The sequence below is a fragment of the Acanthopagrus latus genome, chromosome 23 (assembly GCF_904848185.1).
Source record: "Acanthopagrus latus isolate v.2019 chromosome 23, fAcaLat1.1, whole genome shotgun sequence".
In the NCBI taxonomy this organism is placed as follows: Eukaryota; Metazoa; Chordata; class Actinopteri; order Spariformes; family Sparidae; genus Acanthopagrus; species Acanthopagrus latus.
The window spans coordinates 9,870,803-9,884,681 of NC_051061.1; the positions used below are offsets into that span (position 1 = coordinate 9,870,803).

Consider the following 13,879-nt stretch of genomic DNA (forward strand, 5'->3'; position numbering starts at 1 on the left):
AGTAGAATGTCGTTGTGTTTATGTTTTGATGGTGCATCTATCCAAGGATAATCTTATCCTGATCTGGATTTATTCAGTTACCTGTTATGACCTGTTGTCTATAGAGCTGAAGAGTGGGTGGACGATATATCTAAATGTTATCTTGGTAACACATCCCATCACAGTGACATTTAACAGAATAGACAGCTCCGTCCTTTCATGCATTTGACTTCCAGGAACTTATCTGAGTGCCAGATGAATGTATAATTTCTTGCTTGAGGGGCGCTGCATCCTCTGAGAGATCGTTGTGTGATTGAAGGACCACTGAGAATAAACCGGGATGCTTCTCACCCACTCGGCAGTGTTGGAGGATGAGAAGCTGCGGAGGGTCAGTCTTCCAACATACAGAGTGGGCTGTTGGAAGGCAAATTCAACATTAATTGCAGCAGCTCTATTCTTTGCTGGTTTCCCTCAGCTGCCAGATGGAGGTGGAGGGTGGAAAAGTAAGTAACGTGACGCAACAGCTGCACTGCCTTTCCTAAAGCTATAACTTCAGACGGTCATGTTGCACCTGAATATTCTGTTAACCATTAATTCTGATTCTGACAATTTGAAGTTCTTCAATATAGAGCTTCTTTACGATACTGTCTGCCAAATCTTGGCGATGTGCTTTCTGCAAACCCCGGCCATATGGGTCACCAACGTGAAGTGTAACTCACTGAAACAAAAAGTAGCATTTTGCCCAAACACAATTACAAAACTAGTGTAAAGTTTTACCAGATTTACAGCCATGTTTGTGAACATTGTCATATCTACTTCTCTGTTAAAAAATATATATATATATTAAATGTCAGTGTTGAACCTGTTGTATTGTAAATCTAAATCTCAGTGTTTAATCTCAGTGTTAAATGTTAAATGCAGTGTTTATGTTGAACTTTTCCATTTCTTTTTTTCTAATTAGATTTAGGCACCCAAAAAACGTCCCAAGTTTTCCTATAAACATTCTTTAGTTTCATGCTTAAAAATGTGGAAACACCATCTCCAACAGTGTTTGCTTTACATGGCGGCCTTCTTGCCAAGCTGTCATACCACCACCATCACCTCCTTCTCCCAACATTGCACTCAGCTCATATGCATGTAACGAGGAAAGTGTCGTTAATATGTTGATACGAGTCTTTTTCAACAGGTTCACTGCTCTCTTTGTGACAAGCGATGAAAATCTCTATGTCTTTCTGGTGCAGTTTTAAGCTCCTCTGTGAAAAGAATGTCAGATGGAAGCCTCGACGTGTCTCTTCTGGAAATGTAACCACCCATCTACCCTCTGATGCTAAGAGATTTTTGCCGCAACCAGTCAGTACTGTTAGGAAATGGGCGTTGATGTAGAAGACTGGCTGAAAATACGCCTTAAATCTTGTCATTCTTGGCCAGGGGGGGGGACGTGACATCTCATTATACGGAGCAAGTCAAAGAAAACAGTCTTAGCAACTCCTTGATATCAAATTGCAGTCTCCCTTCCCTGTCACAGAATAGTCAGATAGCTAAGGCAGTGTCATGTTATTATTTTGAGGGGTGTGGACAGCTTTGAGGCTCTGAGGAGTGTGATATTCCATTCACAAGGAATGGAAGACCCGTGGATGGAAAACCCACCCTGACTGGGAAAATCAGATAAAGGAAACTGATTGTATAATACTAGTTCCACCAGTAGTATACTACCCGACGATAATCGTTGTATAATGCTATCTTAAAAATATCATTACAACTCTATTTTAGGGTGTTATAACCCATTCTTAAACTTAAACCTTAAGTAGGATCTTTATTTCTATCATCCAGGCAATCCAACCGACAATGTTGAAAGCTGACAGTGTATCTCATCTGCCTGGTGTGTCTACACACTGGTCGCTGTCAACATGCCCATGTGAACAGAGCACAAATGTCTCCCGAGGCCCACTGTCTCAATGTGACTCAGCAAACATCCGTCACAGGTAAATGCTGGTTTCTAATTTAGCGTACGAGCACTCTTGCTTGACAGTTAAAGCCAGTATCACCGACCACCAGCGACGTACGAGTGTTTACTGTCTGATCATGTATCTCTTTTGAGTTATTTTGCTTATGGAGACATTCATCGTCCAGCTGAGCACATCACTCAGCAGGGCTAGCTGCTCCAGCATCGACTCCTGCAGACATACAGTATTTGATTACAGCAGCAGGCTGATTGGATTACAGGAGGCACTGACTCAAATACCTACAGCAAACACAGAGCAACAGGAGAACTTCCTGCTGGGGACGAACAAGCAGAGAGGACACCAACTATTCAGTGCACACAAACGCCAACAGGGTCAGCCGGGCTTATCACACTGAAATGATCTACTGAAGGACACTGGAAAACTATTAAGGCTCACGCTAACCACTCTCACATCCTCACTTCGTCACTTGAGGATTATTCCTGTCCTTAGACCTATTCACTGATGTCGTTTCTCTTCCTTTCTCATTTATAATACTAGTGGATTTTTGTCATTAGTTAAATCTGTGGGTTATTGTCATTATTAGTTAATTTAAACAAAAAATGTGGTTTTCAGTAACATCTTAAAAGGTGCACTGAGGAGTTTTGGAGAAAGACACTTTAATCAGGAGAGAAAGAGCTTAATTGACAGTTTTTTGTTAACCTTATTTTCCTCCGAAAACAACTTGTTTATTCACTTATGGAAAAATAAATATTTATGAGTTTGTATTATTACCTCATTTATATAGAAAATACGAGTTTTAATTTTCTTCTCCTAAACTACCTTTTAAAGGTCAACTGCATTATTTTTTGGGACAATTCTGATCACATATTTGAACAATACAATGGGAAATAAGCACTTTGTGTTTCTCAGCTGATCACTATTCAAAACATACTTATTTTGTTGGGAATTTTTTGTTTCATTTGATTTGAGAATCAGTTGTGCCGATAATGTTGTATTGTTTTTCTTTTTTAAAAATATATAATCTAAGTTAATTGCACTAACCTTTAACCGTATATTTTGTTGTATCTGTAACCTGCATCTACCCTTGCAAGATTGACTAAAAAAGTATGTCAAACTTTTAATCCATCACCACTCAACATAGCAGACAATGTCAGATCAGCATGGGTTACATCATGTGTATCCACACCTGGATAATAAATCTGATAATCATGCCTATCAGCCACAAACTGTAGAATGAGTAAACTAGTTTAAATAAATATAACTATTTTTCAGAGAAGCTTGCGACTTTTCATTTTGAGCTCCCAAAGCACCCATTTGCTGCCCTCATGTGGTAAAGTCATCTTAATACATGCAGCATACAACTCCCGTTGTCAGCTGAGTCTTCAGGCATTATGATTCTGTATGAATGGAACATTGTACTATATTTAACACAAACATTGATTTTGACCTCATTATTACCTCTTCCAACAATTCCAAGGTGTCCAAATGTTTTAATTGTTCCTGTTCCTTTTTATTTATACGGTGTCAATTTTTATTTTGATCGGGTTTTATCTACATATTCCTCCTCTGTTACAACCTCCCAGTGTCTTTCATGATTATTGCTGTATTTGCTTTATTGGGTCTGACATCAGGATAAATCTCCATCAATGTGTTGGCCTCGCTTTAAATGAATGAATACTTCCTGCTTATCTATAACATTTAGCAAATTTTTCATGTACTCATTTTCGGAAATAGTCTGTATAACCAGTACCACAAAAGAAAGGATGCTTTTTTATATTAAATACATTTTATTACATGAATGAAGCAATTTTGACAGTCTGGTCTAAACACATAGACAGTGCTGAATGTAAGTTTTTTTGGGTTGGTTGAACTGCACAAGAGAGCCATGCATTCGTTTGAGTCTTCTCGTGTTTGAGGTTTGTACATGAGTATTTGTTTATTTCACTTGTTTCTGTAATCATTTGATTTGACAAGCCACAGACACCCACATGCCCTGCCACCCTGAACCCCCCCCCACCCATCTCTGCAGTTTCTCTTCAGCCTCAGTTTGGCTTTTCGTCATCTGTAGCTGTCAGGATGTCTGTGACCAGGCCAGTGCCAATGGTTTTGTTTCCATCTCTCAGAGTGAACCTTTGGCCTTTTTCAAGAACCATCGGCTGGCGTAGCGTGAGCGTCAAGGAGGTGTCCTCTCCCGGCATAACCATTTCCTGAAAGACAGAGAATGATGACTTTTAAGGAAAATCTTGTTGCTGTATGAGAATGTTAAAAGTCTATATACACACACACACGCACACACACACACACCTTGTCAGCAGGCAGAGTGATTCTGCAAGTCATGTCCCAAGTCAGAGAGAACATGACGGGCATGAAGTTGGAGACAAACGGTTTGTGTCGTCCTCCCTCTTCCTTACTCAGAACATACACCTGAAACACAGGAAACACAAAGGTGTCCACACACACACACACACACACACACACACACACACACACACACACACACCAGTGTTTGTTTACTGGACAACAATGTATCCAGTAAATCCAGTGTATTCAATTTCAAAATGGACATTGTTTTGTAAGTGATTTCACTGATTGTTCAAAAACACGACAACAGTCTGCAACTTTGTTCTCTCAGACCTGGGCCTGAACTTTCAGGTGTGGCTTGATGGATCCTGGTTTGCACATCACCATCCCTCTCCTCACATCCTCCCTCTTCAGACCTCGGACCAGAGCGCCCAGATTATCTCCTGCCTCTGCCCGATCCAGAGACTTGTGGAACATCTCAATACCTGAAACCAACAGGGCAAACAGCAAGGTCAATCTGTGTTTGCGTTTTACACCAATTTTCATACAGTATTGTAGCAATATTAGATAAGACACCATTTTTATTATTTTTATTTTTTTAATGTATGGAAAATGTCTCCACTCTACTCTAATGTGTCCTCTCTCTGTACATTTATCATGTTTTGGTTCATGTGCTTTGCTTTTTCTTTCACTCACCTGTAACCACTGATTTGAGGCAGCGATTGTGGCCCACAAGCTCAGCCTCGTCTCCTTTCTTGATGATGCCCTTCTCCAAAGTGCCTGACACCACCGTGCCCCTGCCTGAGAGAGATATTTGATAGCCCTCCAATTCAAAGCAAGTGATCATTACACTTTAGTTTAATGCAAGACAAAATGTGTGCAAGCTGTATTTCTGAACGTTTTTACATACCTGGGATGGAATAAACCCCTTCGATGGGCAGCAAGAAAGGTTTTTCCAGCTCTCTCTTGGGCAGAGGAACATAAGAATCCACAATCTCCAGCAATTTCATCACTGCATTCACACCAAGCTCGGGTTCTCTGCTCTGAGATGGAGCAAAATAAAAAACCTTTTGTCAGATCACATTAGACACTGCGCTGAATTAGTCAACATAAAAGATGGAGACAAATTCAAGCAATTACAATATTTTCTACTGTAACTGATACATACAAAACAAGTAGCTGTCTGTTATCTAAACTGTAAGACTTTTTACTACCCAGCCTTCCCCTCACCTCCAGGGCACAGAGGGCTGAGCCTATCACAACAGGTGTGTTCTCGCCATCATAGCCGTACTCAGTAAGCAGCTCACGGATCTCGATCTCCACCAGCTCCACCATCTCCTTGTCCTCCACAGCGTCGGCCTTGTTGATGAAAACTACCACATGCTCCACACCGATCTGTCTGGCCAACAGGAGATGCTCTCTTGTCTGAGGCATCTGGCCATCAGTGGCTGCCACCACCAGGATGCAACCGTCCATCTGAGCTGTGCCTGTAATCATGTTCTGAAAAAGGAATCAATAATAAAGTAAACAAACGAACTTGGAACGCTTAACTAAAGTGAGGACTGATCAGCTACAATAACAACAAAGCTGTATCATGTTCAACACTTTATAGGCCAGGTTGGCTACAGGTGCCTGATTACCTTGACATAGTCAGCATGCCCAGGACAGTCTGTGTGAGCATAATGTCTGTTGGCTGTGGTGTATTCTACATGAGAGGCGTTGATGGTGATTCCTCTTGCCTTCTCCTCAGGGGCATTGTCAATGTCCTCATACTTTTTATAATTTGCGCCACCAGCTTCGGATAGCACTGAGGATACAAAAACACAACAAGGTTACATTTCTGATTTATTGGTTCACACAATAAGAAAAAAATAGGTCTTGACGGTTTGTTACAGGTCAGTACAGCAGTCGGTTTCTATGTTATTCAGTGTGCTGGAGCATAGGAGTACAAGCTGGGTTGTCTGTAATTCTACCTTTAGTGATGGCTGCAGTCAGCGTTGTCTTTCCATGATCAACATGGCCAATTGTTCCAATGTTCACATGGGGCTTCTCTCTGCTGTATGTCTTCTTCGCTTCTGCAGCAAAGGTCCGCCGACTCAGAGGCACAGCGCACTATAAATCAAAAACAATCCAACAAAATCTAAAATAAAATTCCCAAATTCATGTTAAAAACAGACTGTGGACTGCAGTTTTTGTGCATACTCACTAATCTGAAGGAGCTGTGCAGGAGGCTCGGTGAAGTGAGCTGTAGGGCTGAGAGGAGGGATCAAAATATGAGAATTTTGGCAGATTAACAGGATATTTCTATTTAGCTCGTCCTCTCATCACCACTATGTGCTCAAAGAAAATGTTTCTCGTCACAATAAAAGCATTGAAACATTATGATGGTATTTAGTCCAATCAAAATCTGATTTATGCAAGTATCACATAAGCAACAGCGGAAGGCAACGTGTTATCTAAAATATATAAGCATGTCTGGAGAATTTAAGCGGTTTTACACTTGCACCAATCAAGACCATCAGTGTTTTCTGATGATAAAAATAGAGAAATGTCAAAGACTTGCAATACATATATAAGCATAGCGGTTACATCAGGTAGCTAAAAGCAGCTTTGCGGCAGTTGACATTAAGCTAGCAAACCCATCTGAACAGGAAAAGAAAGACTCAACAGAGTCATTCTCTGTTAATTACGCTGCTGTTAGACATCTAAACAATAGGCTTCGATGCCTGTCTAGCTGTCTATAATATTAACTTATTTCAGATGTCATTCATCAGTCTGTCCTCATCCTCAGCTAGCTGTATCGGAAGCTAACACTCTTGGTAACGTGACCTTGCTGCACCATCCGGAGAGACGACATCGTCTTTTTTTCGTAATAAGTTCTATTTCTACGAACGCAAACCACATATTCTGTTCTGTAGATGGACCAATTGTGTTATGAAGCAACCCACTGTAAGAACTGCATAAAAAATTGCATTCTACAAGAGAATAAAGCGATTTTACCGGAGAAACATGCACGCAGGCCCACCAGTGCCGCCATCTTGGATGGTTAGACAAGCCAAAGTTGAACAAAAAAATGAGAGCGTACCCGGCGAGCAACTGCTTCTTTGAGTTTTATTGGCGGCTGGCAAACAACGAATTGGTGCGTTGCTGCCACCGAACTCCAAAGCTGTCACTGCAACCAGCAGACTTGGGCAAAAATTGTGTTTATTAGTTACAATGGTTGAAAAGTGACGGGGACACAAAAGCTCAGATGAAAAAAGAAAATTAAACACTCATCACCACATAAGATTAAAGGATTTTTATTTGAGTTTCCAGCAGAAGGTTTGAACGTTGGAAAAAGGTTTGAGCGAGTACTTATAATTTGAAAGATCCCTAATTGATGAAGGATGTAAAACATAGTGTAGGCTGATGGCTTCACTAATGGATGGAAGCGAAACTGTATTGCTTGAAGGCTTGGCTGGGACCTAACCGCATTTTTTTCCCACTATGGGCTGCACTACAGGCATTGAGGCTGATCGGGGATAAAGGAAATTAATTGATTATCATTACTGATCGTTATCAAACACAAATATCATGTAGAAAGATTGAGCTGAGGATTTGGAAATGTCATGTTTTCATTTGGGCGTCATAACAAGAGCATTGTAAAGCACAAGCTGTTTAGTTTAACTGTTTTTCTTTTTTGTCTTTTCTTGGTTTGACCTTCGTGAATAGTTAATCGTGTATTTATTCAAAAAATCATGCCAGTCAAATCAGGCTATTAAGTACTTTCCTTTAATAAACGCAGAAACCACAGTTCCTGTTCGAAGGGATTTCCATGAGGTACTTCTCTCACTTTTACTGACACTCTCTGAACGTCGCACGAACAGATGTCAGGGACTTACCTTAAGTACGTTAATATGTTGGAGTGTGCTGTTGCCCCTTTTCCATACAAGCGTCGTATTGCTGTTAGTTTTGCTATAGAGTAAATATAAACGGCTGTGTTGTCGCCGAAAAATTGAAAACTGAAAATACTTTGAGGTGAGAAAAATAGTACGGTGATAACATTTTGCTTGCCATTTTGGTTCCGATTTTACGGTAAAGCATGGCAGCCTCCTTGCCACCGCACTCGTGAGATCAGCTAGCTAGAATGTTCTCGCACGTTCATATTTAAGTGTATATATAGAGTGTTCACCTGTTTTGAGCTGAAAATATTATCCTGTCTATATATTCAAACAACGTTTTATAAGGCTCCTGTGAAGGTAAGGTTGATAAAAACTAATTGTCAACGAGTTTCAGTGTTACAGAGCTAAATTTGAAAGTAGCTGGTTGTGTTTAGCTTCTGTTATGTAAGTTAGGGCTATCGTGTTTCTTATATTTTGTACATGTTACCTGTTAGCATGATTTCCGTGAAGTAAACTAATGCGTTGTTACTGCCAAACTGCCATGAGTGTGATCCTAGAGATGGTGCCAACATATCTAGTGTGAAGCCATCTGAACCACTGGATAGAGTCAGACACCTGTCTGCTGGGTGTGCTTCCTGTGTTTGGGGTTTATATCCTCGGGTCATGTCCAGCACAACTGCACTTTTTTTCTCGAATCCTCTTGTCCCCGTCTGACTAATAGAACTCGTTTTTCTCTTTAGCTACACGTCATGGCAGAAGACAGGCAGGACAGGAGGTATCCTCAGAACCTGCAGGGTGTCCTGCAGCTGGCCGTAGAGGCGGGATCAGCTGCAGAGGGACCTGCCCCTCTTGAACCCATGTCAGAGGAGGTAAATGCCTGTTTTATTACATTGTAACTCTTGCAGCATGTGTTGTGTCCAGGTAATCTTCTGTTCATTTGGCTGTGTATGTGTGTGTGTCTGTTGGAGACTACATTTTAGAGGAGCTCATTTTAGGTTTTGCTAAGACAGTGAAGGCTGCATCCTTTTAAGGCTGGTATAAGTCTTTTAATTTGGACCCATAAAGGACCCTCACCCATGCATCATAGCATTCCTTCTTTGTTATAGAGAAAAATGTGGCTGAGAGAAGCTCTTGCAGAGGTCACCAAAGGGCAGATGGATGAAGTGCAGCAGATGAAACAGTGCTTGGACATTTTGCGCCAAGAGGGATTAGGCGAAAGGGAGAGAGAAGGAGAGGAGGAGAGGCATGAAGACGATGAAGATGTGCGGGAATCAGCCTTCGAGGTGCTGTCAGAGCTGTGTGAGAACCTGGACAACGCAAGAGGTTTGTAATGAATGGCATTAGTGTCGCTATAGATCTTGATGGAACCCTGAGCAACTGTAGAAGGAGGTATTGGATAAAATCACCCTTTTTTCCCCCTATGTTGACTGTTGCTCCTTCTCTGCTCCACAGACCTCATGAATCTCGGTGGACTGGAACTGTGCCTCTCCTTGTATCTGTGTCATGGTCAAAGCGGGCTGAGGTGGCGTGCTGCTGAGCTCATTGCTTCTTGCGCCCAGAACATGCCACAGGTGCAGCTCTACTTGCTTAGCAACGGGGCGCTGTCTAAACTGCTGCAGCTGACCGACTCAGACCCCAACCACACTGTCAGAGTAAAAGCCCTTTACGCTGTGTCCTGTGAGTATCTAAGACAGTGCTGCAAAAAATTCAAAAGTCTTGATGCTCAGTGCTGCTGAATATTAGACAATCAGAAGTGTTCATTTGTTTTAAGACAGCACTTGAAAGTGTAAATCATTAAGACTAGGTTGTAACGCTTGCTGCATTTATCCGATTCTTACTCTAGGTTTGGTTCGAGAGCAGGAGGCAGGTCTGCAGGCTTTTTTGACCAACGATGGCTTCTCAGTTTTGATGCGAGGCATGCAGTCGGAGAACGAGAAGCTCAGGACGAAGTCGGCATTCCTTCTGCTCAGCCTGCTGATGTCTCATCCTGAACAGAAAGGTATGTGGGAGAGAGGCCTTTCATCAGGAAAGTGCTGTTTTGTCAAAAATCTAGTATTTATCTAGCGAGTTGTGATACTATATTCTTCCGGTTGATTTAAAGTTAGTAGCTCTCCTGTAGTTCTAAGTGTTTCAGGTATTTTTATGTATTGTATATTTATTTTGTACTCAACTAATTTTATTGCTTTCCCTAGAAGTTTATTAGAAGAGATATTTAATCTCGTTAAGGCTTTCCTAGTTAAATAACAATATTTCAGCCCATTAATGTAATGGACCCCATTACATTCAATTCAGCCACAACAGATCTGAAAAATAAAGCAAATCTGTTGAAGCAAGATGTGAAATATGTAGTCTGCTTGTTTTTGTTGTTGTTGTTAATGATATTGTTCTTAAAAAGTTAGTTTGGATGTTAATTTGGGGCCACACCCATAATAGTAGCATAAACATGGCTTAGATTTTACAGTGACACTGAATGAAAATCTGAGTGCTTCTCTATTGTGGTAGGAGAGACTTGAAGAGCCCAGTCAGCTTGGAGTGGTTATGTCAGCACTGACAATATAGGGTCACTTATTCTCTGCACTATTCCTGGGACTCATTCATTTTGGGTGATATATTGTCATGTTTCCTCCTTCCTGCAGACACGGTTGTCTCTATGGGTATGGTACAGCAACTGGTATCTGTTCTCCGCACACCACACGCACCTTTCCATGAACATGTGCTTGGTGCCCTGTGCTAGTAAGAAACAGTCTCTTGATTTCAGCATTTGTAGACTGACAATAGTTCATGATTCACATGAATAATTATACTCTTTGTGTTTCCTGTATCTGTCTAGTCTGGTGGAAGACTGTCCTCAGGGACTCAAAGACTGCAGGAATCCTGCTCTGGGTCTGGAGGAGATTCTTAAACAGCGATCCAGAGAGCTCCAAGGGAAAGAAGAGAGTCAGGTAATTATGTCATTGAGCTTGGTGTTAAAATATAGTGAATCTAGATTAAATCATTGTGATCATTCAGAATTGAAATTGTGTTTTCATCTTTTATTTATTTGTATTGAACATGTAAAATAGATGGTTATAAGGAGAGTTTACTTTCACATGTACAAAAGTACTACCACATGACTGACAAATCTCGTGCTGTAAAGGTGTATGTACAGTATTAAACTAGATGCAAACATTCCACAAGTTAAATAAAAATTTTGAAAGTTTTTAAGATTATTTCTTGTCCAGAAAACAGCTTTTCAAGTTACTTTTTTTAAATGTCCAACAGGAGGAACTGGATTTCTGTGAACGTTTGAGAGTCACGTGTTTCCGCGGGCAGCAGTCTGATGACAATGGAATGGATCGCTGAAGACTTATTTACCTCTCCTGTTTTTGTAAAACTTTGCAAAATGTAACAGTACATTCATGATCTGGTTCATGGATGCGAAGCAATGTTTTTGTCTGTTACAACAGATGCTGTCCATATATTGCATGTTATCCAGGAGCTGGTTTTTACTGTGTAAATAACTCTAGTGTAAGTTCAAATATTTTCATTTAATTTAGTCAGAATCATGGACATCATCATTTTTTTATACCACGTTTATTAGTTATAAACAAAACAAATGGGAGCATTAATATACACATAAGGATTCAGCTTACAAGTGAAAAACATTGCCACCACACACACCAACTGCACATAAACGCACACATTTATTGAGTTTCTCCCTGTATTGTTTGTAGACTTTGGAATTTGAAAATGCATTGGCTATTACTATGTTCATTGAAATGTCAATTACAAATTAGAAACACACCAAGATAATCTTGGGGTGTAATTTGCTATATTACTCCATCTTTTGAACACAGTAGCTGTCAAAGTGCCGATCTTGTTTTATTTATCTTCCTCTTTTTCTATATTTACTGACAGAAAATATTTATAGGTAGTTTTAAGCAGGTTGAGAGAGATCTGTCAGACTTCAGGGGTTCCACAGGGATGCAGTTTATGACCTCTTCCATTTTGCAAAGTCATCCTTGCTCTCCATTGCCCTCACATCGCCCACAGCTATTAGCAGCTGTGCCAAATAATACGTCACCATGACTACTAAGTGACCATGCTCCACTGGTGCTGTCACTTTGAAAACCTGCAAAGCCAGTGACAGGTCAGATACCATGAAAATTAAACTTCCTAACAGTGTGGGTGTGTGGCCAGTTCTGATGGCTAATGTCCCCATCAAACCAATCAACAAAATGTAGACCCCCACACCAGGAACTAGTAGATCTGAGTTTGGTGCCTTTTGCAGGAATGGATATAGGTAGATGTAAAAAGCACCTCCCAACAGGAACGGGATCAGACATAGAAAACGGGCCCAGGCGGAAGATGAATATGTTGCATAGCGACTGGAGAGGAAGGTGAAGGAGTAGAGTAGATGAGCCACAGCAAATGCACCCATTCCTGAAACAGATGGAAACAAATGGATTGATTCGTAAAATAACCAATAATAATAATATGTAAATAAAATATTTACAAAATGCAAATTCTGCTTGATTTTTAAATGTTGTACAGATCACATTGAAAGATAAACTATTCAAAAAAATCACATATATATAGTTATTGGTTAGGGACCTCAATATAAAACATACAACCATGCTGATTCATACTTAAAGATGCAATGCACATACATTATATTCTAAGTATTAGGCCACGGATTCAACTTGACTGTAATAGCAGGCAAAAATGCCTAAACTGCAGCTGAGTTTGCATCTTGAAAACTCGCCAAACACAGCTCTTACCATGCAGGAACAGCTCAGGCCACACCAGGCAGAAGTCACCTACAGCCGAGAAAACCAGTCCTCCCACCACACCCAGGACACTTCGACCTCCGTTCCAGCTCAGCACTACTGCAGCCAATAGGAGCACTGGTGCTGATTTGACTCCTGCATTTGTGATGGATGAGGGGATGTCAGGAGTCCACAGGTAGAAGTACAGACCTGTGGACAAAAAAAAAGGCAAGAGGGAAAAAAAGAGAGTGCAGGACTGATAGAGAGGGAGGAAGAGAAAGAAACAAAGAGACATGACACAAAATACATTTTCAAGAGGCCGCTCTATGAATCATGATTTTAGACAATTTTTTCATCATACATGGAGAAAGTTTTAAAAGTACCATAGACAAGTATTTACTGTACTGTGCTGTGATTAAAGCTGTTAATGAGAGGAAATGTCATTTACGTACCGTGTTTCTCCTCTGCCGCCTGTCATAGGCATCCGTCTCAAGGATATCCATCGTCTCAGAGAAAGCACTGATATCAGCTCCAGCAGATCTCAGTTGGATGAACCTGTCCTGTTTGTCACTTTCTTCCTTCTTCTGTGTTTGCAGTTCTGCCTTTATTCTCTTGGTTATAATCCTCAGCTATTACCGTCCCACCTGTCTCAGATCCCCGCCGTCTCTCCCACAGTCTGTTGGTATTTCGACGAATGAACTTTGGAGCGATCCTTGCCGTCTGATTGCACTCTGATAATCAATGTTCTCCCTGTTTTGAGTTCTCGTGGGCCAACAGCTGACCTTTGACCTCTCCGGCTGGAATACATTGGTGACATCAACACATAAGGGTCAAAGTTAAACTGGTAGTAAACTAATATATGACAAAGGTTGTTTTATTAGTTTACTTTATATGAACTTCCGATGATTGTTGCTAATGACAGATTAATTGTGGGAAAATGGCCACATTCTTAAATGGACTTTTTTTGGGGAAATCATTTAAATCGTATCCCTAAATGAAAATGTGA

The 13,879-nt window shown here is 40.8% G+C and overlaps 3 protein-coding genes across 5 annotated transcripts; 1 reads left to right on the top strand and 2 right to left on the bottom strand.

The window, feature by feature from the left end:
* Nucleotides 1-3,714: 3,714 nt before the first annotated feature.
* On the bottom strand, nucleotides 3,715-7,355 carry tufm (Tu translation elongation factor, mitochondrial). The gene is made up of 10 exons (XM_037087833.1): nucleotides 7,245-7,355; nucleotides 6,451-6,497; nucleotides 6,218-6,356; nucleotides 5,885-6,051; nucleotides 5,475-5,744; nucleotides 5,155-5,287; nucleotides 4,941-5,045; nucleotides 4,578-4,729; nucleotides 4,248-4,367; nucleotides 3,715-4,150 (listed from the first exon to the last, which is right to left on the bottom strand). The coding sequence occupies exons 1-10, from the start codon at nucleotides 7,279-7,281 to the stop codon at nucleotides 3,986-3,988; spliced, it is 1,335 nt and encodes a 444-aa protein (XP_036943728.1). The 5' UTR covers nucleotides 7,282-7,355; the 3' UTR covers nucleotides 3,715-3,985.
* Nucleotides 7,356-8,102: 747 nt separating this feature from the next.
* On the top strand, nucleotides 8,103-11,668 carry hspbp1 (HSPA (heat shock 70kDa) binding protein, cytoplasmic cochaperone 1). 3 transcript variants are annotated; one of them, XM_037087835.1, is made up of 8 exons: nucleotides 8,103-8,261; nucleotides 8,866-8,994; nucleotides 9,232-9,448; nucleotides 9,578-9,802; nucleotides 9,969-10,124; nucleotides 10,762-10,858; nucleotides 10,956-11,067; nucleotides 11,387-11,668. In XM_037087835.1, exons 2-8 carry the CDS (start codon nucleotides 8,875-8,877, stop codon nucleotides 11,465-11,467), a joined length of 1,008 nt encoding a protein of 335 aa, XP_036943730.1. In that variant the 5' UTR covers nucleotides 8,103-8,261; nucleotides 8,866-8,874; the 3' UTR covers nucleotides 11,468-11,668. The 3 variants fall into 3 exon arrangements, with proteins under 3 accessions (XP_036943730.1, XP_036943731.1, XP_036943729.1); XM_037087834.1 differs by lacking the exon at nucleotides 8,103-8,261 and adding an exon at nucleotides 8,314-8,482; XM_037087836.1 differs by lacking the exons at nucleotides 8,103-8,261; nucleotides 10,762-10,858 and adding an exon at nucleotides 8,313-8,482.
* A 149-nt stretch (nucleotides 11,669-11,817) lies between these two features.
* On the bottom strand, nucleotides 11,818-13,628 carry tmem86b (transmembrane protein 86B). The gene is made up of 3 exons (XM_037087839.1): nucleotides 13,326-13,628; nucleotides 12,886-13,129; nucleotides 11,818-12,547 (listed from the first exon to the last, which is right to left on the bottom strand). Exons 1-3 carry the CDS (start codon nucleotides 13,374-13,376, stop codon nucleotides 12,096-12,098), a joined length of 747 nt encoding a protein of 248 aa, XP_036943734.1. The 5' UTR covers nucleotides 13,377-13,628; the 3' UTR covers nucleotides 11,818-12,095.
* Nucleotides 13,629-13,879: the final 251 nt, after the last annotated feature.